General features: G+C 37.9%; 1 protein-coding gene across 4 annotated transcripts in view; it reads left to right on the plus strand.

Annotated features, from left to right (window-relative positions):
- The first annotated feature begins 3,974 nt into the window (after positions 1 to 3,974).
- Sec23ip (SEC23 interacting protein) overlaps positions 3,975 to 27,608 on the plus strand; it is a 43,227-nt gene continuing 19,593 nt past the window's right edge. For all 4 annotated transcript variants that reach the window (XR_003300362.2, XM_026384243.2, XM_026384246.2 and 1 more), the window contains exons 1-11: positions 3,975 to 4,197; positions 9,585 to 10,114; positions 13,399 to 13,609; positions 14,306 to 14,499; positions 17,836 to 17,925; positions 18,789 to 18,909; positions 20,716 to 20,805; positions 23,255 to 23,396; positions 24,376 to 24,584; positions 24,932 to 25,050; positions 25,451 to 25,603. Coding sequence is in view for 3 of the 4 variants with exons in the window: in XM_026384243.2 (XP_026240028.2) it covers positions 4,035 to 4,197; positions 9,585 to 10,114; positions 13,399 to 13,609; positions 14,306 to 14,499; positions 17,836 to 17,925; positions 18,789 to 18,909; positions 20,716 to 20,805; positions 23,255 to 23,396; positions 24,376 to 24,584; positions 24,932 to 25,050; positions 25,451 to 25,603 (2,022 nt within the window). In the remaining variant the exon portion in view is untranslated. The remainder of the gene's footprint in view (positions 4,198 to 9,584; positions 10,115 to 13,398; positions 13,610 to 14,305; positions 14,500 to 17,835; positions 17,926 to 18,788; positions 18,910 to 20,715; positions 20,806 to 23,254; positions 23,397 to 24,375; positions 24,585 to 24,931; positions 25,051 to 25,450; positions 25,604 to 27,608) is intronic.

Genomic DNA, 27,608 nt, shown 5'->3' on the forward strand with positions numbered 1-27,608 from the left:
CAAGGGTTAAGGCATTTCCAGAGACCAGAACCAGAGGTGGCCTGGACTGACTAACCATGAAAATTCTCCACTGTTAGAGTTGGGAGCATTTTCAACTTATTCCTAGCGGGAGTCAATCATTTCTAAGTTACAGTGGTTGCTGTATTTTCCATTTCTCCTTTTTTCCAATGGGGTCTTCATTGCAATTGCAGTTGTTCTGTTCTTGCTCTACCATTGTCCTCTGGAGTACTTGGTCATAATTCAGTGGACTGGGAGGAGCTGCATCCAGACCCAATAAAAACGGCTGAGCCACCCCAAAGATCCTGAACTTTCAAGCCCAGTGCCTGGTTGCCTCTCTTGGGAAGGAAATATCTGTACATTCTCTGTGAAGAGGATGGGTGCATATTTGGTGGCCAGGGTCACATTTTGATTATCATTTGCCCACCTAATCTTCCTTCACAGGATGTTAGGGTGTGGCATCCCAGGTGGGAACTCAAGTTCCCAGCTTTTCTTGCTTCTAGGAGTGACTCTTTGCCAATGTTCTCACCAGTGGAATGTGAACAGAAATGATGTGGGCAGCTTCCTCCCACTTGTTAAAATGAAACATTTGTCCCAGGACTTCTCTGATCATTTCCTGCTGGCTTGGGTGGTAACTAGAGCAGCCTTGGAAGCCCTAAATATTAAGTGACCAAAAGGTCACAAATATGTACTTTTATATGAATGAGACACAAACATCTATTTTAATCAAGACACTGCATTTTGAGGTCTTTAAAAAAAAAAGTAACTTGAAGTCCTGAGAGCATGCTTCTGGTATTCCATGTGGGAAAATTTTCTTAGTTTATCCTTCATTTCTGTTTTCCAGTTGCTTTCATCAAAAGTGTGCTTGAGAGGTAAATATTTTGGGAGCTGAATTTCTTTGCATTTGACTGTATCCTTTGTGACCTATGAGATCTTTTTGTGACCTATGAGTGCTGCTGGCTGGATCTTTTCAACTACTGTTTTGGGCACTCAAACCTTTCAATTTGGAAACTTATATTCTTCATTTCTAGGAATAAGAATATTATTTCCCTCTCCCTGCATCTTCTCTCTCTATTTTTAGTGGAACTGTTAATATTCAGATTTTGGATTTCCTTGCTTGGTACTCTAATTTCTTACATTTCCTCTCCTAGCTCCCATCTGTTTTTCTTTTTGCTTTATTTTTTGGGAAATTCCTCACATCTATTTTTCTTCAACTGAGTTTTAATTTTGTTATTCTTTTTTCCCTCTGAATATTTCTTTAATATTTTCTTTTTCTCTTTTTTTTTTAATGCTGGGGATTGAACCCATGGCCTCACACATGCTAGGCAGGTATTCTATCACTGAGCTGCATCACTAATGCTTTTTATTTTGAGTCAGGGTCTCACTAAGGTGCTGATGCTGTCCTGGACCTTTTAATTCTCCTGTCTCAGCCTCTGGAGCAGCTGGGATTATAGGCACTCACCACTGTGCCCACCTTTTCTGCTGCTCATCTACCCTTTTTGCTGCTTCTAAAATCTTGTTGGTGTGGAAAACTCATCCTTAATGGGTTTATGCTTGAAAACAAAAACTATTTGTGCTTCCAACAGTTTCAGAAGGAAGCAATTGCAATGTACCTGTTCAGTCTTTCCCTAGGGATTATTCGATTTCTGTTCATTGTTCTGTCATCACTAACCACCATGATTGCTCTCCTGATCTCCCAAGGTCTGCCAACTACTCTTCCTATTTCCAGGGTTGCCCTTTCCTCGGCAACTTTGTTATACTGAAGCGGAATGAACTTTCTACAGAGCAAGTGCTATAATTTTTTCATCCTCCTTTAAACCCTTTAACTCCCTGTTGCCCTCTAAAGACTGTACAACAGCAACTAACTTCTGCCTATTTTTTAATCCTCATCCCCCAACTCTCTCCCATTAGCTCCCTGGGCTCTAGCCATAGTTTTACCTCTGTTTCTCTTAGCATTCAAATGTGGCATCTCAGTGTTTCCTACATATTGTTCCTTTATGTAAATTTGTTTCTTACTGTTTCCTCCAATCCTTCCATCCCTAAGTTTTTTTCAGTTAACTTCTATCCTTTGTCTTTCAGGTCTCAACTTTAATTTTTCTTCTTCAGGGAAGTGTGTCATGTCACTCTAGACTAGGTAGGTCCTTTGTTGATGGTCTGGTGGGCAAGATACTTGCTATCTCTCCATGGAAAGGTTCTATCTCCTTATCTAATGATGTCAGTGTTCTATGTAACACACGTTAGGAAATTCTGCATTATATTATTCATTACCCTTTAGTTATTGTTATTATGCATTTAGTTGCCTGTCTTAACCAGACTAAGTTCCCAAAAGGGTATATTTTACATACCATCATACCCCTAGTGTTTAGTATACTGCCTTGCCCACCCATAATGACAGAGACTGTCCTTGAGCAACCTGTACCCTGGCTTCTAGCAGTGTGAGGCCATGTATCTAGGGTGACTATAGCCCTTTAAAAATGTCTGCCCAAGAAAGCTCAACACTGCTAGGAGAATTTACTGTTTCTTTCAGCCAGAACCTGGTGATAGGTCCCTGAGCCACTGATTAGAACAGTTACTTTTGAAAGCTGACAAGTATAAATTCTCCTTCTTTCAGATGTAAATCTTCTACCACTTGGAACTGTCTTCCCAAAGACCCTTTGAAATGTGTGTACATTCAAGGAGATTGTTATTCTCACTCTGTGAGAATAAAAGCTATGAGAAGCATATGTCTCCTCTAGATAAGCACCATAAAAAAACCCAGAACGCTTAGTCAGGTAGACCAACCTTCTTTGCATGTCTCAGTGTCTTTCCCTTAGCCCACCCAGCCCTTAAAAAGTCTCAAACTGCCAGTTGGGGTGTGCATACCTGTTGACTCGGGAGGCTGAGGCAGGAGGATTGCAAGCTGGAGGCCAGCTCCAGCAATTTGGTGAAACCTTGTCCCAAAATAAAACAGGTGAAGAGACAGTGGTGTAACTCAGTGGTAGAGAGGGCCCCTGGGTTCAATCCTTAGTAACTTAAGGGAAAAAAAAAGTCTTGAACATTTTCTTTCAGTAAGGCTGGTTTCTGTTCAAGCTGGACATCACTTTTGCAACAATTATTACTAAATGAAACCTATCCTGTTTTAACTAGTGTTTGGCTTTTAAAAAAATAATCAGACGTTACATTAAGTAGTCATTTAATTCGTTAACGAACAGGTTTTATATAGGTGTAATTTACTGTGGGATGTGTTTCACTATATCACGGTTTCCTTTGAGGTCTTCGCTGAAAGAGTGCTTATGGTACTTTTTCTTTCATAACATCTAACTATGCAAGATCATAATTATGTTCAAATTATTTGCGCTGCATTTTGGATTCAATTTGTCAAGACTACTGTGGATACATATAGAAAGCATTTTGAAATGTCATATCCTTAAATTTCAGTCCCCTATTTTATTTTTTAAAGAAATGTCTTTAAAAACTTAATGGTTTTATTATTTTCATTTCTGTGCCAACGACAGGAGTTCAGCTCAGTTCTGTCCGGAAGGGCGGGAGGGTGCTAGAACAGAAGAATCTGGCTCCACCTTGTCTGCGATTGCCTCCACTGCTTTTTCCCCCTGCCCTCCCTTTGAGCACTCTGCTATCTTGTCCTGACGTATTTCACTGTACCTCCAAAATCTTGCCAGTTAAACTATCCCTTCGGTACTTTCAGGAAGCCCAGAGCGCCGCCCGCAATCTGTGACTTTCAACGTCAATTTAAGGTTTTACCTGAAACCCGCAGCAGCCACACCCCCAAAGGCCTGCCCCAATCGCAGTCCTCCGTCTCATACTGCGCCTGCGCAGAAAATGAGCGAGTCACGTGCGGATTCGGGCCTGAAGCCGCTGCCGCCATGTTGATTTTTGGCAGCACGGGCTGGTGAAGGAAAAGGGCCCTCGGCCAGCCTCTTGGAGTGCTGGCCCCTGTGCGCAAGTGCGGAAGTGCGCTGGCCCAAGGGTGACCGGTTTCCGGCCGGTGGTGCCGCACCGGCTTCCCGCAGACGTGTAACGGACGGTGGGCCGCAGCCATGGCCGAGAGGAAATCTAACGGTGGCAGTGGCGGCGCCTCTACCTCCTCGTTGAGCACTAACTTACTCTTCTCCTCCTCGGCCACGGAGCTCAGCTTTAACGTGCCCTTCATCCCAGTCACCCAAGCTGTCGCGGCCCCGGCCTCCCTGCTCTTGCCCGGAGGTAGGAGGGGAGGGCTGTCCCGCGGGGTGGGCGTGTGCGGGGAGCCGGGCCGCCGGCTACGAGGCTCAGACGCGAGGCTCTCCTCTGCCGCGTCTCGATCCGGGCGCCTGCTGGGGCCAGCAGTGCCAGCTTTAGAGGGCGGGGCCCAGGTGATGTGGCTTGGCTGATCGTCAAAGGAGCCGCCTGTCCGGGTTGTCTATAGTGCCCCGACACTCGTGCCCTGGCATTCCACCGATCCTCGGTGAACACCTACTGTGTGCTGAGTGCTGGCAGGGATGCAGATTATTAGTCGCCTTCTCCTAGGGTACGGTCAGGCATCCTCCTAGGAGACTTCAGGATATAGTAGGGTATCTCTCTCCTAGGAGATGGTAAGTTACCTCCAGGGTGGACGATGTCCCTTTTCTGGAGTACAGAAAGCTCTTTTCTACTAGGAGACTCCAGTCCCCTTCTAGAGTAAAGTATAGTATTTGCAAACTGTAGACACAATGTATTCCTCATTTTTCAAGGTAGTGCATCAATTCCTGAAAGAAGGGTTTTCTTGTCCTTTTAGGCCCCCACTTCTCTGTGCACCTCTAGCTTTTTGCTCATATCTGTAGTAATGTCTAGGGCTTTTTGGTAATTATATAGCATAACCAAGGCTGTAGTGTTGAGTAGTACAGGCTGTGTTCCAGTCCTGGTTCTGCCAGTAACTTGATGTGTGACCTCAGTCATGATACTTTACCTCTCTATGCTTCAATTTTCATGTATGTTCAGTCTTATGGCATTGTCCTGAGAAGTGAATTAATTTCTATAAAACAGCATAGTACCTTGCACACATGTAAATGTGAACTGAACATGTTTGCCTCTTCATTTGGACTGAGGCTTGTTGAAATTTGCGGCTGTGACTTAATTACCTTTCTCCTTAATTTATTTATTTTGATGCGTTAATTAATTGCCTTTTTATTTCTAGAATCTTATTTGGTGTCTAGCACATAGGTCCTCTTTAAGTGCTGTTTTTTTTTTTTTCTAGTGAATAATTTATTACTGTTTGAAGGACTAAGGAAAATCTCATGGAGAAGTGGAGAACGACTTCAGCAGTACATTAAAGTTCTTCTTCTCATGTTATTTCTTCTTGGTGCTTGTCACTACCTGACATATATGCATATTTATTTTCCCCCACCAGAAACCTAAGCGCCATGAAAGCAGGGTCTTGGTTTTACTCACTAGCATATATATGCCCAGTGCCTGGAATGCAGTAGACAATGCAGCAGATACTTATTGAATGAATGGGAGGGTGGGCATCAGGAATATGTATGTCTCATTTAGGCAATGTGGTCAAAAGATTAGATGTTGCTGTCTTTGGTGAAAAACTAGCATGGCTAGAGCAGAGTGCTGTGGGAGGATCTAGGAGTAAATGAGGCCATGCTTGGGGTTTTTGTATGATCCTCTGCTCCATAAGTATTGTTTGGTTTGTGTCCGTCTTTCTTGTTATACAGTATTTAGTTTGTGTGTGTCATTGTCAGTTGTTGCTAGACATTGTCATTGTAAGTACAGAGTAATTACATCTGTCTTTAAAACTCTTTGTTTCTTGAAGACAGACCTTTTTTTTTTTTTCCAGATTTGTTTTTGCTGTATTGGGGTCCAAACCCAGAGCTTCCAGCATGCTAGGCAAGTGTTCTATCACTGAGCTATATCCTCAGTCCCTTTTATTTTATTTTGAAACAGTCTCACTTAAGTTGCCCAGGCTGGCCTCATACTTGTTGTCCTCCTGCATCAACTTCCCAAGTAGCTGGAATTATCGGCGTATGCCATACTGTGTTTGGCTGAAGTTTTTTTGTGTGTGTGAGTGTGAGAACATGAATAGATTTTAGAACTAAAATTCTATAACAAGTATTTTTTCACCTCTAAACAATTTTTTCGTAGTTAGAGATTCTTTCAGAAAATATGTGGAGGTAAAGAAGAACCTGACTCCTTGGAAGCAACAGTTAATCATATCATTAAAAGAGGCACACAGGAATAATTTCATGCATTCACCAAATGGATTGAGCAGCTTCTCTTTGCCATGCTCTGTTTCATATGTCACAGAGACACAAAAATGCAGATAGCTCTTCCCTCAATGACTGCACAGTACATATGTATACACAAATGCCCACCTGGGTAAGCAGTTGTAGCACAGGCCTAGAAAGCTAGAATAAGGGATGGATAGGCTGCTGTGAACACAGTCGGTCTCAGCTGGTGGAGTGGGAAGGGCCTGTCCCTTAGGCCTCAGGGCCTCACGGGAGATGATAGTTGAGCTGCCTATTGAAGGGTACATAGAAATGAGGGCATCTGCATAGGTGAGAAAACTTCCAGGCTTGGAGGAGTTGGTGCTGGGTTGTGTGGGGCAGGGATGGACCTCTTCTATCTCCTGTTCTGTCCTCTAGCTCCCTGACCCAAGTAGGTCACTTTGACTAGAGGGTTTGCAGGGGAGTGGCACTTGGGGTCTGTGGGCTGTAAGTACTGTATTAAGGAGTTTGAAAAAAAAAAAAAGGGAGTTTGTAGTTCATCCTGAGGGGTATGGGGAACCTTTGAAGGATGTTAATAAGGCAATAAAATGAGAAGTGTGTTTCAGAAGGACTAAAGTTTTCTTAGATTGCATTGGAATAAGGCTGACTATACTAAGAATGGTCATTTGGGTGGCCATTGTACTTCAGATAGGAGCAAATGGCATCTAGCCCAGGTGACTGACATTGGGTATGGAGAGCAGGGAACAGATGGGAGAGATTTTTAGTTTATAAAGTTTTGACTCACTGGTGGTCAAATTATTAGCTTTATCAGTGCAGAGGTCTGTTCTTGTTCAGTTTTGGCTCTAAGACTAAGCTCTGTACCTGGCACATATGGGGTGCTTTATAAATATTTATTGAAGAGCATCCGATTAAATGAAGGGTATTAGAGGAAGGGTCTGACAGACTCGAGGTTTTTGCTGAAATCTTGATGTTGTTGGTGAACTCCTGTTGAGGTTGTAAGAACCCGTGAAAGGACATGGGTGGGGCTGGGATTGTGGCTCAGTGGTAGAGCGCTTGCCTAGCAGTTAGGAGGCCCTGAGTTTGATTCTCAGTACCTCATATAAACAAATAGAATAAAGTCCATTGATAACTAAAAGAATATTTTTTTTTTTAAAAAAGGACATGGGGTGGTCAATGTAATAAATTTAGTGTTTTTTTAAAAAATATTTTTTAGTTGTCAGTGGACCTTTATTTTGTTTATTTTTATGTGGTGCTGAGGATTGAACTCAGTGCCTTACACATGCTGGGCAAGTACTCTACCACTGAGCCACAACCCCAACCCCATAAATTTAGTTTTAAGCCTATTAAATTGAAGCATACGAAGCTGCATCTGTCAGAAATATTGAAGGAGTGATTAAAAAATAGCTTCTGGAACACATGGCAGTCTTGGTTTGAGACAGTTGGTAGAGTCCTGAGTATAGACTGCTCATGAACATTGTGTCCTGAGGGCTAGAGTGTGGCTCAGTGGTGGGGCACTGGTCCAGTATGCATGAGGCCCTGGGTTCAATCCCAATGCTGCAGAAAAAAATAAACAAACAAAACCTCAGGTGAAGCTAACAGAATGTTGTCATTTCATTTATGATTGATACTAAGTAGAAAAATATTTCTTGGACCAGGTTAATTTCAAATTCTCTTAAAGGGTGAAAGATAGCACATAAGGCCCTCCCTCTCTTCCCATCACACACAGTTCATTGTTGAGGGAGGAGCTAAGAAATACAGAGAAATCCAAGTAAGGTTCACAGGAAGGTGAAGGTTAGGTGGAAACTGGAAATACATTAGAAAAGTAGAAAGAGAAAAGCAGACAGAGTCTTGAATAGGAAGGATTTTTTTTTTTTTTTTGATACAAAGAAACAAGTTTTAGGAGTCTTTTAAATAGTACCATGCAGGGCTGGGTTGTGGCTCAGTGTAACGAGGCCCTGGGTTCTATCCTCAGGACCACATAAAAATAAATCAATAAATAAAACAACCGTATTGTATCCAACTACAATTAAAGTAAATATTAAGAAAAATAGTACCATGCTGATCATAATCCAAAAGATTCAATCCCTAATGCCATAATCTTGTGAGTCTTTTGGGATGATGGTCCAAACATGTATAGTGGAGTGTCTTGGTAGTTTGGTGTATGTGAAATCTAAGGGGAGCAGCCTAGGCACTCAAGGCAGAATCTCCTATGAGCCCAGTGGTCTTCTCAGCAGAGGTCAAGGAGGAGCACAAAGCTTGGCAAGCATCCTAGGACAGGGACCACTGTGTACTTCTGTGCTGGGAGAGAGGCCACCCTCTTGAGGGACTCCATGCCTCCAGTAGTAGGAGATAAGAAGGATAAGACAGGAGAAAGAAAGGAGAAGGACGAAAGCTGCAAGCTCAGGGCTTGGGAAAGTTCAGTGAGGAAGAGCAGGGTGGACTTTGTAGGTCATGTGGAGGGTATATGCTTTTATTTTATTCATGAGTTGGTAGCAGAACAAAAGAAAATCCTTTGATTTAATACCCACAGTGAAGATCAAGTTGGGCAAAGAGAGATGAGAACTTCCTTAGAAAAATGGCTTTCCTAGCTATCTGGTGTTCTGTAATGACTAATTATTTGGTTGTGACACTGTATGATGTTAGAGATGGAAATTAAGGTTGACATATTTTTCTTTGGGAATACACATAACATGTTCATTTGTATAATAAGTGCTTTGTAAGTAAGAGCCCTGTTACACCCCTTCTTGTCCACAGAGTTAATATGTACTTTAGTTTCTCTTCGCGACTGTAGAAATTAAGATGATGTGCATTTGGGTGATGGAATAACATTTGAGTCATATTTTACCAGGGAGAGAAAAAATTTATAATAATATGTAAAAGTTGTAGGTATAGCTGGGTGTGATGGCGCATGCCTGTAATCCCAGCAGCTTGGGAGGCTGAGACAGGAGGATTGTAAGTTTAAAGCTAGCTTCAGCAACCTCGAGGTGCTAAGCAACTCAGTGAGACCCTGTCTCTAAATAGGGGTGGGGATGTGGCTTAAGGCTTGAGTAACCCTGAGTTCAATCCCTGGTATACCCCTTTCCCCCCAAAAAAAGTTGTAGGTATAGTTAATATTTCTGTTTTTAAAAGCACCTCTGTAAAAACATTTATTTAAAAAGTATGAAAGAGTATATACCAAAATGTGATTGTCTCTGGGAGGTGGGCTTATCAATGAATTGTATATTTTCCTGCTTTTGATTTTTTCCTATGAATATTTTCTAGATTTTCATTTCAAAGAAATGAAAAGCAGAAATATGAGTTAGATTAATACGTAAGAGGTAGAATTGCTGGTTTTTCCTTACAGAATTATATCTACAGAATGTTAGAAAACTTTAAATCATTTGCTCTCCTGTTCTGTTTCAGAGGATTCCACAGATGTGGGTGAGGAGGACAGCTTCCTCGGTCAGACTTCTGTTCACACATCCACCCCACAGACATTTAGTTACTTCTCTCAGGTATCAAGCAGTAGTGATCCTTTTGGGAATATTGGACAGTCACCCTTAACAACTGCAGCAACATCGGTTGGACAATCTGCATTCTCCAATTCCCCGACTGCTCTCCCTTTTACAACTGGATCCCAAGATGTGTTGAATGCATTTCCACCATCTGTATCGAAGCCTCCATATGGTGCTCCACCTTCCCCACAGATGGGAATGAATACTTACCTGCCTTCTCAGCCAAGTAGTCTCCCTCCTTCAAATTTTGGGAGCCCATCCCAAGGAACTCCCCAAGGGTACAATCCATATCGCCATACCCCTGTCAGCAGCAGGGCTAATCCATATATTGCACCACCACAGCTGCAACCGTGCCAAACACCAGGCCATCCCTCTCACCCTCCACCCTCTGGACCCCCTATGCAGATGTACCAGACGCCTCCAGGATCTTTGCCACCGGTATGTAGATAGGTTTTGTGTCCTAATTATTCGCTCTTACTTTTTTTTTTCTCACCTTGGCCAATGTTTGAAAGAACTTTTGTGTGTTTTATAATTCGAATGAGAATGAGTTATGCTTTTTGTTTTTTATGGTTTTTTTTTCCATAAAAGTAAATGGAATAGGATTTATTTGGTTTCAAATAGATAGAACTCCCACAAGACAGGGGACTGATAGCAAGTTTTTCATGAAAAAGAAAAATCCTTTAAAGCAATGGTTATTGCACTTAAAACATCTGATAGAAATTAGTGCTTTGATTCACTGGCCACCTAAAAATACATGAGTTGGTAATTTCAAAGACATCATTACTCTTACCAATTTAAATTGACCCTTTTTGCTAAAGTTTTATTTAAGTCACATGAACCAAAAGGCATTTGGATCCATGTGTGAAATTTACTCATTTGTACTCATTTGGCTGTAAGCCAACTTTTATTTTGGTATTGGGGATTGAACTCAGGGGCACTTGACCACTAAGCCACATCCTCAGCCCTGTTGTATTTTATTTAGAGATGGTCTCACTGGGTTGAGACCTTGTTACTGCTGAGGGTGGCTTTGAACTCTAAATCCTCCTGTCTCAGCCTCCTGAGCCGCTGGGATTATAGGCGTGCACCATTGCACCCACCTTTAAGCCAACCTTGATACCATGCACATGCTGTATGGACACAACTACATATGTAGATACCATAGGTAATACTCAGAAGTGCACAAGTACACATAAAACAGACAGAAAACAAAGATGTTGTAGTTGGGGCTGGGAATATAGCTCAGTTGATAGAGTGCTTGCCTTGCATGCACAAGCCCTGGATTCAATCCCTAGCACCACAAAAAAAAAAAAAAAAAAAAAAAAGATGCTTATAGTTGTTTAGCAGGTATTAGAGCTAAAACAATTATAGATGTTTATTAGACTCTATTAGATACAACCCTTTAGAAATTAAAATAGAGCCTGTCACAGATTTTTACTTTTATGATTTAGAAATGGGGTAGGTCTGTATAGGTAGAAACATTAGGCACATAGTCTGTCAGCCATGGTGGATGCTGAAATCAAAGGTTCAGGTGGCCACTTGTCCTCCATGGGGGTTAGGTTCACTTTTGTCATCACCACTGTTTATTTCAAGTTTGTAAGTTACATGCTTTGAAGTTTATTTTACCTGTTTGCTGATGTAATAATTGATTTTAATGAGTTAGTGCAGTTTTTAGGGTAAGATACTACTAATAAATGTTACCTAGGAACACATGAGAGTTGAGGCAATTATTGTCTTAACAGAGTGCCAGCTTCTCATCTCCTAATTTACTATTTAATACAAATACTCAATTATAGGGACAAAAATTGATTTCTCCAGTAATTTATATTTACACGGCATTTGGATCCAGTCAGTTAAATTCTATCTGAAGGAGGGTAATGGAGTAACATTTACCTTAGGTAAATTTTGTGAATTTTCTTTATGCTTTTTTCCCCACGAATTGTTCATCTGACTTCCAGAGGAGGCTATATAAAATAAAAAGGGAGATGAAAAGAATTAAGCACCAACCCAATGTGGGAGAGAATGACAATATGTCTCCTGGAGATATGCTTTTTTAGGGATTGAACTCAGGACCTAATGTATGCTAGGTAAACACTGTACTACTGAGGTACTTCCTATGCCCTGGAGATCTACTTTATTATTTAAATCATACTAGTATACAAATTCTTGATAATGTTGGGTTTCATCATACATTAGAAAGTAACCAAATTTCTGGGTTTTGTTTTTTTTTCCCACCAGACCTGGGAGTTGAACCCAGGGGCACTTAACCATTGAGCCACATAAACAGCTCCCCCCTGACACACACACACATTTTTTTTTTTATTGGTGCATTATACTTTCATATTGATGGAATTTATTACTACATATTTATACATGCGTACAATATGATAATATAATTTGACTAATATCACTCTTTACTACTTCCTTTCCCTCTACCCCTTATCCTTTCCTCTACTGATCTCCCTTTGATTTTTAGGAGATCAACCCCCACCTTTGTTTTCCTTTTTCCTCTCTAGCTTTTGCATATGAGTGAAAACACAGGACCCTTAACCTGAGTTTGACTTATTTTGCTTAACATGATGGTTTCCAGTTCCATCCATTTTCCTGCAAATGGCATAACTTCATTCTTTATAGCTAGATAAAACTCCATTGTGTATCTGTATCACATTTTCTTTATCCATTCATCGTTGATGAACAACTAGGCTGGTTCCATAGTTTGGCTATTGTGAATACTGAGAATACTGAGAAGTGGTATAGCTGGGTCAGCTAGGAACACTTTTACACTGTTAGTGAGACTATAAATTAGTGCACCCACTGTGGAAGTCAGTATGGAGGCTCCTCAAAAGACTAGATTCTACACTGATTTCCATAGTGATTGTACTAATTTATAGGCTCATCAAGAGTGCAAAAGTGTTCCTTTCTCTCCACATCCTCTCTAGCATTTATTATTATTTGTATTATTATTTTTATTTTTTTTGGTACTGGGGATTGAAGCCAGGGGAACTCTAACCACTGAGCCACATCCCCAGACCTTTTTATATTTTATTTAGAGACAGGTCTCGATAAGTTGCTTAGAGCCTCACTAAGTTGTTGAGGCTGGCTTTGAACTCGTGATCCTCCTGTCTTAGCCTCTCAAGCTGCCGGGATTACAGGTGTGCAACACTGTGCCCAGTTATTATTTGTATTCTTTTTTTTTTTTTTTGTACCAGGGATTGAAGTTGGGCATTTGACCATTGAGCCATATCCCCAGCCCTATTTTGTATTTTATTTAGAGATAGAGTCTCATGGAGTTGCCTAGCACATTGCTGTAGCTAAGGCCAACTTTGAACTCGAAATCCTACTGCCTTAGCCTCCTGAGCATGAGTGCTGCTGGGATTACAGGTGTGCACCACTGCGCCCTGCTTCCTATTTGTATTCTCGCTGACAAGAATACAAATAATAATAATCCCATATGGATACATATCCTTTAAAAAATAGTCTTTATTTTTGTGAACATATGTTACTAAATTTTTTTCTAAAACATTTTTAATGGCTTTAGAGAATGCCAATATTCATTTGAATGAATATAATGTACAACAAACATTTGGTGTACATCCTTGGTAAATTTTTGTAATTGTTATTACAAAAAGTATGTAGGATAATTATTACTAATGTCAGTTTGAGTCTGAAGCATATTCAAAATAATTCTTTTGGACAAGCACAACATTCTTTGTTTTCCCCTTTAGATTCCTCCTTCAGTGCAGTCACCAACACAGCAGCAGGTACTTGCTAGACCTGTGGGTCCCTCTGTGCCAGGGCCGCCACCTTTTGTACTTCAAAATCAATATGAACCTGTTCAACCCCACTGGTTTTACTGCAAGGAGGTAGAATATAAGCAACTATGGATGCCTTTCAGTGTGTTTGACTCTTCAAATCTTGAAGAAATTTATAATTCTGGTAAGTACCTATCATGGATCATTTGTTTCCAGGAAGAGAAGGAATGAGATGTGATACTAATGTAAATCACAAGTTATCTGAGCAAGGTATCTGAAGAACTGGTTTAGTAAATTGTTTAAAGGTGTTTTAAATCAGAGAAGTAGAGTAGGTCATAAAATCCAAGTTTCAGTTTTCTATTTTTCTTATTGTAGTTTTGAATAAAAGCATTTTCTGTGGAATTCTTATTCTGGAATATTGGCTCTGTGAAAAAAGTGTTGCATGGTCAGATTGGTTTGAGAATTCTGCTTCTATATCCATCTTGAGAGATGATGCACAGGAATGCCTTAAGGCTCTGAGAAATATGTAGAAATATATTTCTTTGTTTATTATGTGATTATGGGTTTTGAAATCATGTATTAACTCTGGAAACACTTTATGGAGCATTGCTGTTTGTAAATATTTACTGCTTTGATTAAAAAAAAAAATCCATGTGTTATTTGTTTTATGATCACATTTTTAAAGTTTGCCCTGGCTATTTCTTTTCCACTTAAGAAGAGTCGTGATTTTAAACAGTACAGATTAGTCTTAAACTTCTTTTTTTTTTTTTAAGTGAGCTCAGTTTTTAATCTTTAAGCATTGATTAGTTACTGCATTCTCATTAATCATTTTTAAATATGCCTCATAACTTTTGGGGAAAATGTGTTCTTTGTTGTTTAGTCCAGCCAGATCCTGAGAATGTGATCCTAGGTACAGATGGAGGGCGCTATGATGTTTACCTCTATGACCGAATGAGAAAAGCCGTGTACTGGGAGGAGGAGCCTGCTGAAGTGAGACGCTGTACTTGGTTTTACAAGGGGGACACAGATAGCAGATTTGTTCCCTATACAGAGGAGTTCAGTGAAAAACTAGAGGTATGAGTGCTTTATTCATATAATGCTTTTCATGCAAATCCTGTAAGCATTGGAACCTTATGTGACATCACTCACTGGAGTTGATTTTTATTTGCAAGGTAGCCTGTCTTGATGCTGTTTACAAAAGATGATTGCTTTTAAAGTGGTGCCAGCATTCATGATGTGCTTATTGTAGCTTCCATGTCTAAAGTTAGATTTCTGTGTTTTTCAGGGGCACATCATAGATCTAATAAGCTGTTTATATCAGACCTTCAAAAGAACTTAAACAGGCCCAGTGACATGCCCGTAATCCCAACAGCTCGGGAGGCTGAGACAGGAGGATCGAGAGTTCAAAGCCAGCCTCAGCAATAGTGAGGCGCTTAGAAACTCAGTGAGACCCTGTCTCCAAATAAAATATAAAATTGGGCTGGGGATGTGATTCAGTGGTTAAGTGCTTCTGAGTTCAATCCCCGGTACCAATAAATAAATAAATAGTCATTAAAAAAAACAACAACATAGGATGCAGGGATTTGATGTTGACAATAGATGCGAGGCATTGAGACATTTTTCATATTAATATTTAGTAAAGCTTGAAAATAAATTATCATTTGTGACAATAAATATGAAACAGAATAGAAAGAAATATCAGTAGACTTAACCATCTTAAAACTGGTGGTTATAGCTGGGTGCGTATATGCATGTCTGTAGTCTCAGAGACATGGGAGGCTGAGGCGGAGGATTGCAAGTTTGAGACTCTGTCTCATAGTAAAAAGAGCTGGGAATGTATAGTGCTCCTGGGTTCAGTCTCCAGTATAACAACAAAAGAAAATCCAAAAAAACTACTGGTTAAAATTTTTGTATGTAATTGTGTCAATTTATTATAATAATTCTACTTTATAAAGTAGAATTGTTGAGTGTTAAATATTTGAAAAGTTAAATGAATTTAGTCGCATACTTGGGAAGTTAGAACATTTTAGTTGATTTTTTTTTTTTAATTCAGTAATTCTTCAAGCTTGTAGAAAACACCATGGGCCTCTAAAATATTAATTGTATTTTGAATAATTTTAAGCAAGGGATAAGGCTTGTATTTTGTTTAGGAGCTGACTGTTCAAATATCATTATAAAATTAATAATTTTTTCCCTTGAGGAACATATAATATAAAAAAATTTAACCATAGTCTTATCACTTTTTCAAATTATACTCTATTTAAAAAAAATGTTTTCTAGGGCCTGGGGTTGTAGCTCATTGGTTGAGTACCTGCCTACCATGTGTGAGGCACTGGGTTTGGTTCCTCAGCACCACATAAAAATGAATAAATAAAATAAAGGTGTTGTGTCCATCCACAACTTTAAAAAATTAAAAAGATACATCTACATTAAAAAAATGTTTTCTAGATTGTTCTTCATCTATCCGTGTACATATTTTTTTCTAACAATTATAGATTTTTTTTGTGTGTGGGTATCTTGCTTTTTTTTTTTTTTTATGTAGCAGGGATTGAACCCAGGGTCACTTAATCACTGAGCCACATCCCTAAACTTTTTTATTTTATTTTTTTAAATTTTAGGCAGGACCTTGCTAAGTTGCTGTGGCTGGCTTTGACCTTGTGACCCTTCTGCCTCAGCCTCCCCATTTGCTGGGATTACAGGAGTGCACCACTGTACCCAATTCTGCCCCTAAATTTTAGATGAAAGATCAAACTAGTAAAAGTAACTAAGACCAATTGAAAGTATTGCTTTCGTGATCTTACTCTCCAGAAAAGATGTACTATAAGTTATGTATTATATGTAAGTACTGTAAGTTATGTATTAAAAGGGAGTTTAAAGTGAAAATAATTCTTAAGAGGGTGAACCTTTTCTTTCTTCCATTTTTGTGGTATATTTATTTATAAATAAATAGGTTAAAAATTAGAAAAAAATGAAAAGGTCAAAAGTACAGAATCCTGATGAAGAGGGATTGTTACTGAATGATTGCCCAGGACACAAAAAGAAAGACTTATATTTTGATGTGGTTCTCAAATAATCAATTACTAAATATATATATATATATATTTTTTTTTTTGCCATACGGGGGATTAAGCTCAGGGCCTCATGCATGTTAGGCAAGTGCTCTATGACTGAGCCCATTACTAAAAAAAAAAAAAAAAAAAAACTCTAGCAATCTATACTTGTGAATTAGCAAAATTAAAAAACAGACATTATAGACTGGGTATGTCAGGGGTTCCCCATTACCTCCTGTTAAATCTGTCTTCAAGAGGCCTTCAGACCTTTACAGAAAGCAGAATAATGTATCTGAAGGAGGAGAAAGAGTAAGAAAATGGTTGCACAGTCAATATTTGGGAGTTGGAAAGTCTTGGATGGGAGTGAACCACCATTCTACTATTTGCTCCTAACTGGTTGTGTAATCTTTTTTTTTTTTGTGGTGGTAATGGGAATTGAACATAGGGGTACTTTACCACTGAGCTATATCCCCAACCCTTTATCTATTTATCTATTTATCTATCTATCTATTTATTTATTATTTTGTGACAGAGTGTCACTAAGTTGCTTAGGGTCTCATTAAGTTGCTGAGGCTGGCCTTGAACTTGGATCCTCCTGTCTCAGCCTCCTAAGTTGCTGAGATTGTAAGTATACACTACCACACTCACTTGATTATATGATCTTATGTAACTGTGTGCAGTGCATAAACTGCCTGTTATGCGTTGAATAGTGTTCCCTTCCCCTTTTGTCCCCAAATCATATGTTGAAGTTCTAACCACCAGTACCTCAGAACATGAGCTTAATTTGAAATAGTGTCACTGCAAATGTAATTAGTTAAGATGAGATCATACTTGAGTAGGGCAGACCTCTGATCAGTCTGGTGTCTTCATAAAAAGACAGTCATGTTAAGACAGAGCGGGGCATGCCACATGATGATGGAGGCTTAGATTGGAGATCATTGCAAGCCAGAAATGCCAAAGGTTGCAGGCAACCACCAGAAACTGAGAAGAGGCAAGGGGGATTTCTTTACTTGTTTCAGAGGGACCAGAGCCCTCCTAACACCTTGATTTTTGGACTGCTAGCCTCCAGAAATTTTGTTTTAAGCTGCCCAATTTTTGGTACTTTGTGTTTGAAACTTCAGAAACTAATTCACTGTCCAAAACCTTGGTTTTCCTTTCTACACAGTGGGGACAATAATATTTAGAAATGATTGAGAGTAATTACTTAAATGAGGTAATTATATATAAAGTAATTAAAAAGTAGGGTTACAGTAAATCAGAGCTGCTATTTTTGTCACAATCCTGGTTTTCCTTGTGCCCCACACTCTTGATGTGATACAGATTTGTCATACTGGATTATATGCTTTTTACTTTATCGTAGGCAGAATATAAAAAAGCTGTAACCACAAATCAGTGGCACCGCAGATTAGAGTTTCCAAGTGGAGAGACCATTGTTATGCACAATCCAAAGGTAATGTTGCTTAAAGTGTGAGGTTCATTTTAATCATTACTTTGCTGTATGGGTGTGATTTTTCAGTGAAACTTTTTTATCCTGGGGGCCATAATGTGCTTATCTGCCCTTGATGGTTTGTTTTAACCTTTCAAGTAAAAAAAAAAAAGTATGCTTTCTTTTTCTTTTTTTTATTGTCTCCATAAACTTTTCTTGTTTTCAAAAATAATTGATTAGTAGTGTTTTCATTCTTTGATTTACCACATTTAATTTCTCTGATCCCCAGGTCCTTGCCTCCAGTAATGTTATTCCACATGAATTTTTAGATGAAATAATTTATGCAAAGCATCTAGAACAGGGCTTGGCATATGGTAGCTTCTGAGAACATAGACTTTTTATTCATTTATTTTTAAAGAAAAATATAAAAGAAAAGTAAGTCATCCTAAACACTTTTCTAGTCCTTATTGATACCAGTGTAAATAAAAAATTCATATGTTCACAATAAATTTAAACAGTATAAAATAGTATCAAGTGAAAAATGAGAACCTCCTACTTTTTGTTTTTTTACATGAACATAGACTTACATAAAATTATCCATATGTTCTTTTTTTTTTTTTTTGAAAGAGAAATTTCTGTATGGCACAGGGCTGAATTTAATCAGTTGACTTAATGATAGATTTCTTCCTGAAAAGTGGTCGGTTTAAGTTTTTGTAGTTGAGACTGAATTCGTAAATTAATTGGGAATCTTGCCATTTAATACTGCAACTAGATTATAAGCTGGCTTACTATGAGGCATATTTTCTATGTATTAAAATACATTGCTTAGCCTGCATTGGAAAAGAATGTGCCATTGAGCTTTGTCATAATCCTATTGTATCTTGAAGGTTATTGTTCAGTTCCAGCCTTCTTCAGTGCCCGACGAGTGGGGGACCACACAGGATGGACAGACAAGGCCCAGGGTTGTAAAACGTGGGATTGACGACAACCTTGATGAGATTCCTGATGGTGTGTATAGTTTGTTGGGAGTGGAGTCTTTTTTAGTCATCCCTATTGGAACATCATTCTTTAGAAAGATAAAAGAAGAAATACTTATTAGGATTATCTACTATAGTATGCAGAAATCAGCCAATTTCACACATATCTTTCTTATTTAATACTTTTATATCTTTATTTTTAAATTTATAATTCTGGCACAATGATGTACATCTGTAATCTCAGTGACTGAGGAAGACTGAGGCAGGAAGATTGCAAGTTTGAAGCCAACTTCAACAAGACTCTCAGCAACTTAGTGAGACCTTTTCTCAAAAAAAAAAAAAAGGATTCAGGATATTACTCAGTAGTAAAGCACCCCAGGTTTAATCCCCAGTACCAAAAATTTTTTTAAAAATAAAAATAAATAGTTGGGCATGGTGACTCAGATCTATAATCCCAGTGACTTAGGAGGCCAAGGAAGGAAGATTAGAAGATCACAAGTTCAAATAGGGAGACCTTGTCTTAAAATAAAAAGGGCTGGGAATGAAGTTCAGTGCTAACTCCTGGGTTCAATCCCCAGTACCAAGATAAATAAGTAAATAAATAAATTTGGAATTCTGTTGAATATTTGCACACCACATAATATAGATTCTAAATATGTATTCTGAAGAATCATTTTTGCTGGTTGGAACTAAGATTTTGGGGTTGTGCTTTCATACATTTTCATACATCATGTTACTCTAGCATGGGGATTGGCAAACTTTTAGGCTTTGCAGGTCATGTGGACTCTTCCCACCGCTCAGCTTTGCCATTGTAGTTTGAAAGTGTTTCTAGAATGTATTTAGACAAATGGACATAGCTGTGTTCCAGGAAAACTTTATTTACAAAAACAGATAGTGGGCAAGATTTGGCCTGTAGACCGTAGTTTGCCAACCCCTGCCCTAGTGTATGTGCTTTGGTTTCCCCTAAGAAGAGTGGGTTTTATTTTGATAATTACACATATTTCATTTTTGTCTAATAAAATTATAAAATGGGTATTATTAAATCTGAGTGAAAAAAAGATTTGATTTGGAAATGTTCCTATAGTACTTGTGAATCAAGGTATAGAGTTCTGGGGAAAGTTTTGAAAGTATTATTACTGATTTTATGTAGTAGGATTGAAACCAGGGACTTGTGAATGCTAGGAGAGTGCTACTGCCAAGCTATGTTGCCAGACCCTTAAAGTTTCATATTGATAGTTCGCTTCTCAAGGTGGGGCTTAGTGTTCTGGGGAGGTGTATTTTATTTTTATTTTCTTTGCTAGTGCTGGGATTGAATGTCGGGCCTTGTATGTACAAGCACTTTACCACTGAACTATACCCCCTGCCCTGAGGAATTCTGAAATGATCACAACATTATGGAGCCTCCATGTGTACGAAACTGCTGGTTACCATATATTGATAGATAGCCTTTTGGAACAGGTAGTCTGCTTCCTCCCCATATCAGTCTAGTGTCCTGTTAATGTGCCAAGATGGACAAATTGCTCTGATTTGATAGAGGATAACAAGTCTTATTTACTTGGAAGAGTCATGAATTTCTTTGGCCAGTTTATGATGACAAAAGGGATATCAAGAATTTTGCTATTAAGAAAACCCAAACAGGGGCTGGGGCTGGGGCTCAGCGGTAGAGCGCTCGCCTAGCATATGGGAGGACCTGGGTTCGATCCTCAGCACCACATAAAAATAAAAAAACAAAATAAAGGTACTGTGTCCAACTACAACTAAAAGTAAATATTAGAAAAAAGAAAACCCAAACAATTCCCAGTTTTATTTATGTATATATAATTTTATTTTTAAACAGGGGAAATGCCTCAGATTGACCATTTGGTATTCATGGTGCATGGTATTGGACCTGTGTGTGACTTGCGCTTTAGAAGCATTGTTGAATGTGGTAAGTGTTAGTCATAGTTTATTTCATATAATGATCTGAGAACTAATAGAAGAGTTTTAAGTTTCATTTTTAGTTCCTGGCCACTTGCTAAAGAGTAGTAAATATTTATATGATCAGTGGAAAATACTAATTTGTACTTGATTTTCTCTTACCATATAAATAACTCGTAGAATCCTGAGTTCTAAAGAATTAGGAGGGATCTTGGAAGTTAGCCTTTCTGACAGGCAGCCTCTGACTGAGTACTTCCAGCAACTTTGAGCACCTTTGCACTGAACTGATTTATAGGGAGACAGTTGTGAAAAGTTGCTTAATGAACTCATAAATCTGCCTGGATGACTTAAAATTTTTGAAAGTTCATTTTTATATCTGTATACTAATAGTTTATATTTACTGAATACCTGATATGTGCCAAGTACCTTGTATGTAGTGTGTCATTTAACCCTCACAGATACAATGGTGGGGTGTAGGTGCTATTATTGTTATCCCCCACTGTTAGGTGGAGAACTTAAGGCCCAAGGGTAAGTTCAGTTCCTTTGTGTCATAGTCAGTAACAGGTATTGGCTCCAGGACCCCACAGCAGGTAGTTTTGATTCTAGTCTTTGGGTCTTAACCCATTGTGCCATGCTTCCCCCTAGTAGAGGCATTTAAACTAAGTTTTTTTTGGGCATTTATACATTCCTCTAAAACAATGAGAAGTTAAAAGAGCTTCCTAAAGGTTGGTTATTTTTTCCTAATTTTGTCATCATTTAAAAAATTTTATTTGTAAATGCTGACATTTGATATAATTGTTAACTAGCTTCAAAGGTAAGACAATTTAAACTTTTCCCTTTAATGATTTCAATGCCCTAAACAACAAAAACTGAAATAAAAGCTCTTTGAACTCTAAAAAACAAAATAATAAAACACATTGAATTTTAGGTAGAGGAAAGTGACTATAATGCACCTTTTCAAGAAAACGGTATGTGAATGAGAGTATATAATATTTTCTAAAAGGCAATTTTCAAAAAAAAAAAATAAATAAATAAAAGGCAATTTTCATGAAATAATTTAATACTAGAAGTGTTACTGTTGTATATCAACATAATAAAATAATTAACCTTATCTTATGTAAGGATTGGGAAGAAAATGATGTAAAATTTCATTTACATTTTGTTTAATGACATTTCTTTTAAGGAAACTTATGTGGAAAAGTTTAAAACATTCTTAAGGGAAACTATATTGAATGAATAGAAAATTCATGCTATTGAATAAGACTCAATATTATGAATATGCCAGTTATATCATTAGATTATTAAAAGTATACAAAGTTTTATTTTATAAAATAAAATTTTATATTTGGAAGCAAAAAGAAAATCTTACAGATGGCCTTGTGGCTCAGTGGTAAGAGAACTTGCCCAGCGAGTGTGAGGCACTGGGTTTGACACTCAGCACAACATTAATAAACACACACAATCACATATATTATACTAAAAAAGAAAAGAAAATCTTACAGAGTAGCAAGAATGTGAGTGAGTGAGTCCTATCAAATATTAAAATAAAACATAGGGCTGGGGATACAGAAACCTGGGGTTTGATTCCCAGCACTACATAATAAAACAGCAAGGAAACAAAAATGGCATAGAAAAAGTATAAAGAGGGGCTGGGGTTGTGGCTCAGTAGTAGAGTGATCGCCTAGCACATGTGAGTCACTGGGTTTGTACCTCAGCACCACATGAAAAATGAAATAAAGTATTATGTCCACCTACAACAACAACAACAACAACAACAACAAAAAGCATAAAGAAAAATGATCTGGGAAAATAATTTGCAAATTATAAACCAGGCAAACTTTTAGTAGCATTGATATATAAAAACAGGAGAGAGAAAAAAAAGTTAAGAACGATCCCATAGAAAAAATGTCTTGCAAGAGCTACCAAAGGATTTACTACAATATAAAAAAGGGGCTGGGTTCAGTGGTGCCCACATATAGTTCCAGCACTCCGGAAGTTGTGGTAGGAGGGATGCTTGCCTGCAAAAGGTAGCAACAGCTATGACAAGGTCAAAACTCTTCTCAAAACAAAAATCCAATGGCAAGTGGCTCCTGACCATTTGAAAAAATACTGGTTCATAATAAGATGCAATTAAAATTATGCTGATGACATTAATAGACAAAAATTCAAATTTGACAACATAATCAATGGCTAGAGAGGAGTAAAAGCAAATATTCTCTTATTTTGAATTGAACAAATACAAAATGATACAAATTCTTTTGAAGTACCATTCTTTGTGCTATAACTACTTTCCTGTGCATGTTTGTATACCTGGCAATCTGGAAGGTTGAGGCAGGAGATCACAATCTTAAGGTTAGCCCCAGAAATTTAGCAAGGCCCTAAGCAATTTAGCAAGATCTGTCTCAAAATTAATCAATTTAATTTTATGTGTTTTTTTTTGTTTGTTTGTTTGTTTTAAGTGGATGATTTTAGGGTGGTTTCTCTCAAATTGCTGCAGACACATTTCAAGAAATCTTTAGATGAGGGGAAAGTCAGCCGAGTGGAGTTCCTCCCAGTTCACTGGCACAGTGCCTTGGGTGGGGATGCAACAGGTGTTGACAGGTTTGTAGATTTTCATCTTATTTTTCAGATTAGTTAAACCTAGATTCAAAATTTAAACAGTAATATGAAGTGGTTTATTATGACTTCAACAAATGTTTTTTTTTTTAATTACATACTTCCTCTGACATGTGATTACTGACTATACCATTTATATACCATTTTTCTCTGTGTGTTTAAGTGAATCTAAGAAATTTAGCTGGTTTTGATAATCATTTTTGGACCTGGACATTGAACCCATTCCTCAGGTGTGTTAAGCACATGCTCTACCACTGAGCTGTCTCACTGGACCCTAAGATGATTTTTATGAAATACTAGTATATGGTGGTTTAGACAGGGTGCTGTCCTGTACATTTTAGGGTGCTTAGCAGCATCCTTGGCTAAATAATGGTAGTGTGTCTTTCCCTCACCATGTGACAACCAAAAATATCTCCAGAAACTTCCATGTCCCTGGGGGGTAAAGTCACCTATGGTTGGGAACCTCTGATGTAGACTTATTGTTTCTCAATGGAGAATACTCTTGACAGTAGTGCAGTTCTTTGTGGCACAACTATGTTACATTGTAGACCACTTAGCTTCTCTTGTCTGAATGCTACTCAGTGGTAGCAATGCTCACCAGGAACTGTGATAAATTCAACAAACACCCCACTGAATTTTGAATATGCCCATTTGAGAGCCACAAATACAGGCTATATTAATGCTGGCACAGAGGTTAATAGCATCTGGATTTTAAATAAATGTTTAAAATAATGTTTTAGTGCACATGGTTTTAATAAAACCAATTGTACAAACAGCATTCTGTTAGTGTTAGGTTTTATGAGGGCATTTTCTTTCTCAGTGGATGTTCATGAACTTCACTGATAATTAATTAATAATGTACTAATCAGTTAAACGTTTTTACTCTATTTTTTCAGAAATAAGAAATTAAAACTTTTAAAAACCCTTAGATTGAAGGTACTGACTTTTTTTTGTTTTTAAACAGGAATATCAAGAAAATCACTTTGCCAAGTATTGGTCGTTTTCGTCACTTTACCAATGAGACCTTGCTAGATATTTTATTTTATAATAGCCCCACCTACTGTCAAACAATTGTGGAGAAAGTGGGAGTGGAAATAAATCGTCTCTATGCACTCTTCATGAGTCGGAATCCAGACTTCAAAGGAAGAGTCTCTGTTGCTGGTCACAGTTTAGGTAAAGCTGTTAAATACACACCTTATAAATGTGATGTTTAAGTTGTTAGTTCTTTTATTGTGGATAACATCCTTAGTATGGAACTCAGAATTATACATCTTAACTTTTATAAAGGGCAGAAATGAATGCTTTGAGTTTACAGTCTGCCTTTTTTCTTCACATGATTCATAGGACTGCCATATATTTTAACTTATTCTGCTGTTCGGTAGAAGAATATTGATTATCAGATCTTATGTGTAATTTTCGGAGGACTTCTGCCTAGGGACTTTGAAAGAAAGGAGAATTTGTTTAGTATTATAAAAACACCCAGAAAGTGCATTATAAAACAAAATACTTCTTTTTCTTAGGTTCTTTAATATTGTTTGATATCCTATCTAATCAAAAAGATTTGAATTTCTCCAAGTCTCCGGGACCTCCTGCTGTTGCTAATGGAGTTGTGAAGCAGCCCCATTTTCAGGACAAGCAGGTATGTCTGCACCTGATCCTGTTACCATTAGGTTTAGAGCTGGAACTGAAATTTTTTCTGAAACTTTTTATTTATCAAAAGGTTAAGAAGTATAATGGAGTCATGTGACTCATTTTAAACATTTCTCTTTTCCTTATGGATTATAAGTGTAAATGTGAAAGTTTATGGTTTTTAAAAATACAAAGAAAATTATAGAAAATAGGAATGTGAGTGATTGATAAGTTTATGTATGTTTTGAAACATTCAAGCATTGGGTGGCAGACTACCTAAAATTTTGATTTGTCTATAGGGTAGAATTTTTTAAAGATTTTTCTATAAATCAGAAGACATTTTATGGGAGTTTTTCTGAGCTTTGTAATGTTTCCTCCTTTTTTTTTTTTTTTTTTTTTTTTTTATTAAGATGCACGAAGAGTCAAAGCTGGCTTTGGATGATTCATGTGACCTTGATGTTGAAAATGAAGAAGTCCTAACTTTGCAAGAAACTCTGGAAGCACTTAGCCTCTCTGAATATGTTAATACTTTTGAGAAGGAAAAGATTGATATGGAATCTCTGGTACTGATGTTAATTGGATTCATTTTTTTAAAAATTATTTTTCCTATGTGTAAGATTGAAAACTAAGAATGATTTAGAATATTGCTTATGTCAAAATTTATTCCTGATGAGGCAGGAATAAATGTTTAATGTTTAAATGTTTAAAAAATTCAAAAGAACAGGAATTATTAATGAACAGTACCTGTGAAAGCTTTTCTAAGTATGACACAAAATCCAGAAATCATAAAAGAAAAAGAAGTGCAGCGCAGTAGGTACCATAAGTTACATTGCAGGCTAATGATGGATGGGGAAACATAGATGGAGCACACATTACAAATAGAGGACTTTAGTATTCAAAGCTTCTGCAAAACTATTGGTAAGAAAGTAATAGTTCAGACAAAGGATATAAAAGTGATTTGTAGACCAATGACTTCATACCATGTGAATACTCAGAAGAGAAATACAAATTAAAAGTGCAGTTCTTTTTTTTTTTTTTTAACTTCTGAGTTTGACAAAAATAGATTGGATAATATGCCAGGATAGGGAAAAGTAGGTACTATTATTTATTATTGGTGAGCATGTAAATTGGTACAGCCTCTATGGAGGTCAATTTTGCAACATCTGTTTTTTTTTTTAAAATAACTTTATTTTTTTCTGTGATGCTAAGGATTGAACCCAGTGCCTTACACATGCTAGGCAAGTGCTCTACCACTGAGCCACAACTCCAGCCCTACAACATCTTTTAATTAATTAATTAATTAATTAATTGTTTTTTGACATGGTCTCATTGTGTTGTCCAGGCTGGTATCCAACTCTTGGGTTCAAGTAATCCTCCCATCTCAGCCTCCCAAGTATTTGGGGTTACAGCCAAGTATGTGCCACTGCACCCAGCTCTGAAATAAACACCTTTTAAAATACCCTTTTCCCTGGGAATTTTATTGCTAAACATATTTCCTTTTCGTCTTTTTGCATACCAGGGATTGAACTCAGGGACACTCAACCACTGAGCCACAACCCAGCCCTATTCTGTGTTGTATTTGGAGACAGAGTCTCACTTAGTTGCTTAGCACCTCACCTTTGCTTAGGCTGGCTTTGAACTTGTGATCCTCTTCTCTCAGCCTTCTGAGCTCCTGGGATTACAGGTGCTCCACTGTGTCTGGCCAGAAATATGTTATATAGAGAAATATTCACATAAGAATATCTAGGAGGACCAAGCAACTAGTGAGACCCGGTCTCTAAATAAAATACCAAAAGGGGGCTGGGGTTGTGGCTCAGTTATAGAGTGCTTGCTAGCATGTGTGAGGCACTGGGTTCAATCCTCAGTACTTTATAAAAATAAATAAATAAAATAAAAGTATTGTATCCATCTAAAAAAATTAAAATAAAAAATAGGGCTGGGATGTGGCTCAGTGGTTGAATGTCCCTGAGTTCAATCCCCAGTACTTAAAAAAAAAAAAAAAAATGTGAGGACACGTGATGCAGAGCTATTGCTAACATAGTGAAAACTTAGGAACACCTTCTGTACCTACTAGTAGAAATTAGTCCATTGTCAGTGGGCATCAACACACAGCAGAGTGGCAAATTTGCATTGTGAATGGATGAATGAGGTGGTCACAGGTATACTGATCTCTTAGATACATCTGGTGAAACTTTATTCTTAAAGTTCAGTGCTGTGTGTGTATAAGATACACACATAAACATATAAATATACATGTAGATGCTATGTGCACATGAAATATCTCTGCAGGGAAGCGAATTATGAGCAGGTGTTGCTGAGAGGTGAGTCGGGTGGTTGAGGCAGGAATGGAAGGAAATGACTATTGTGTGCTTGATTGTACTTTGGAATTTTGAACAACATGTACATATTTTCTATTAAAAATAATAGGGGGCTGGGGTTGTGGCTCAGTGGTAGAGCACTTGCCTAGCATGTGTGAGGCACTGGGTTCAGTTGTCAGCACCACATAAAAATAAATGAAATAAAAGCCCATCAACAACTAAAATAATAATAATAGGATGTTTTAGGTGG

This window comes from Urocitellus parryii, chromosome 5 (genome assembly GCF_045843805.1).
Source record: "Urocitellus parryii isolate mUroPar1 chromosome 5, mUroPar1.hap1, whole genome shotgun sequence".
Taxonomy (NCBI): Eukaryota; Metazoa; Chordata; class Mammalia; order Rodentia; family Sciuridae; genus Urocitellus; species Urocitellus parryii.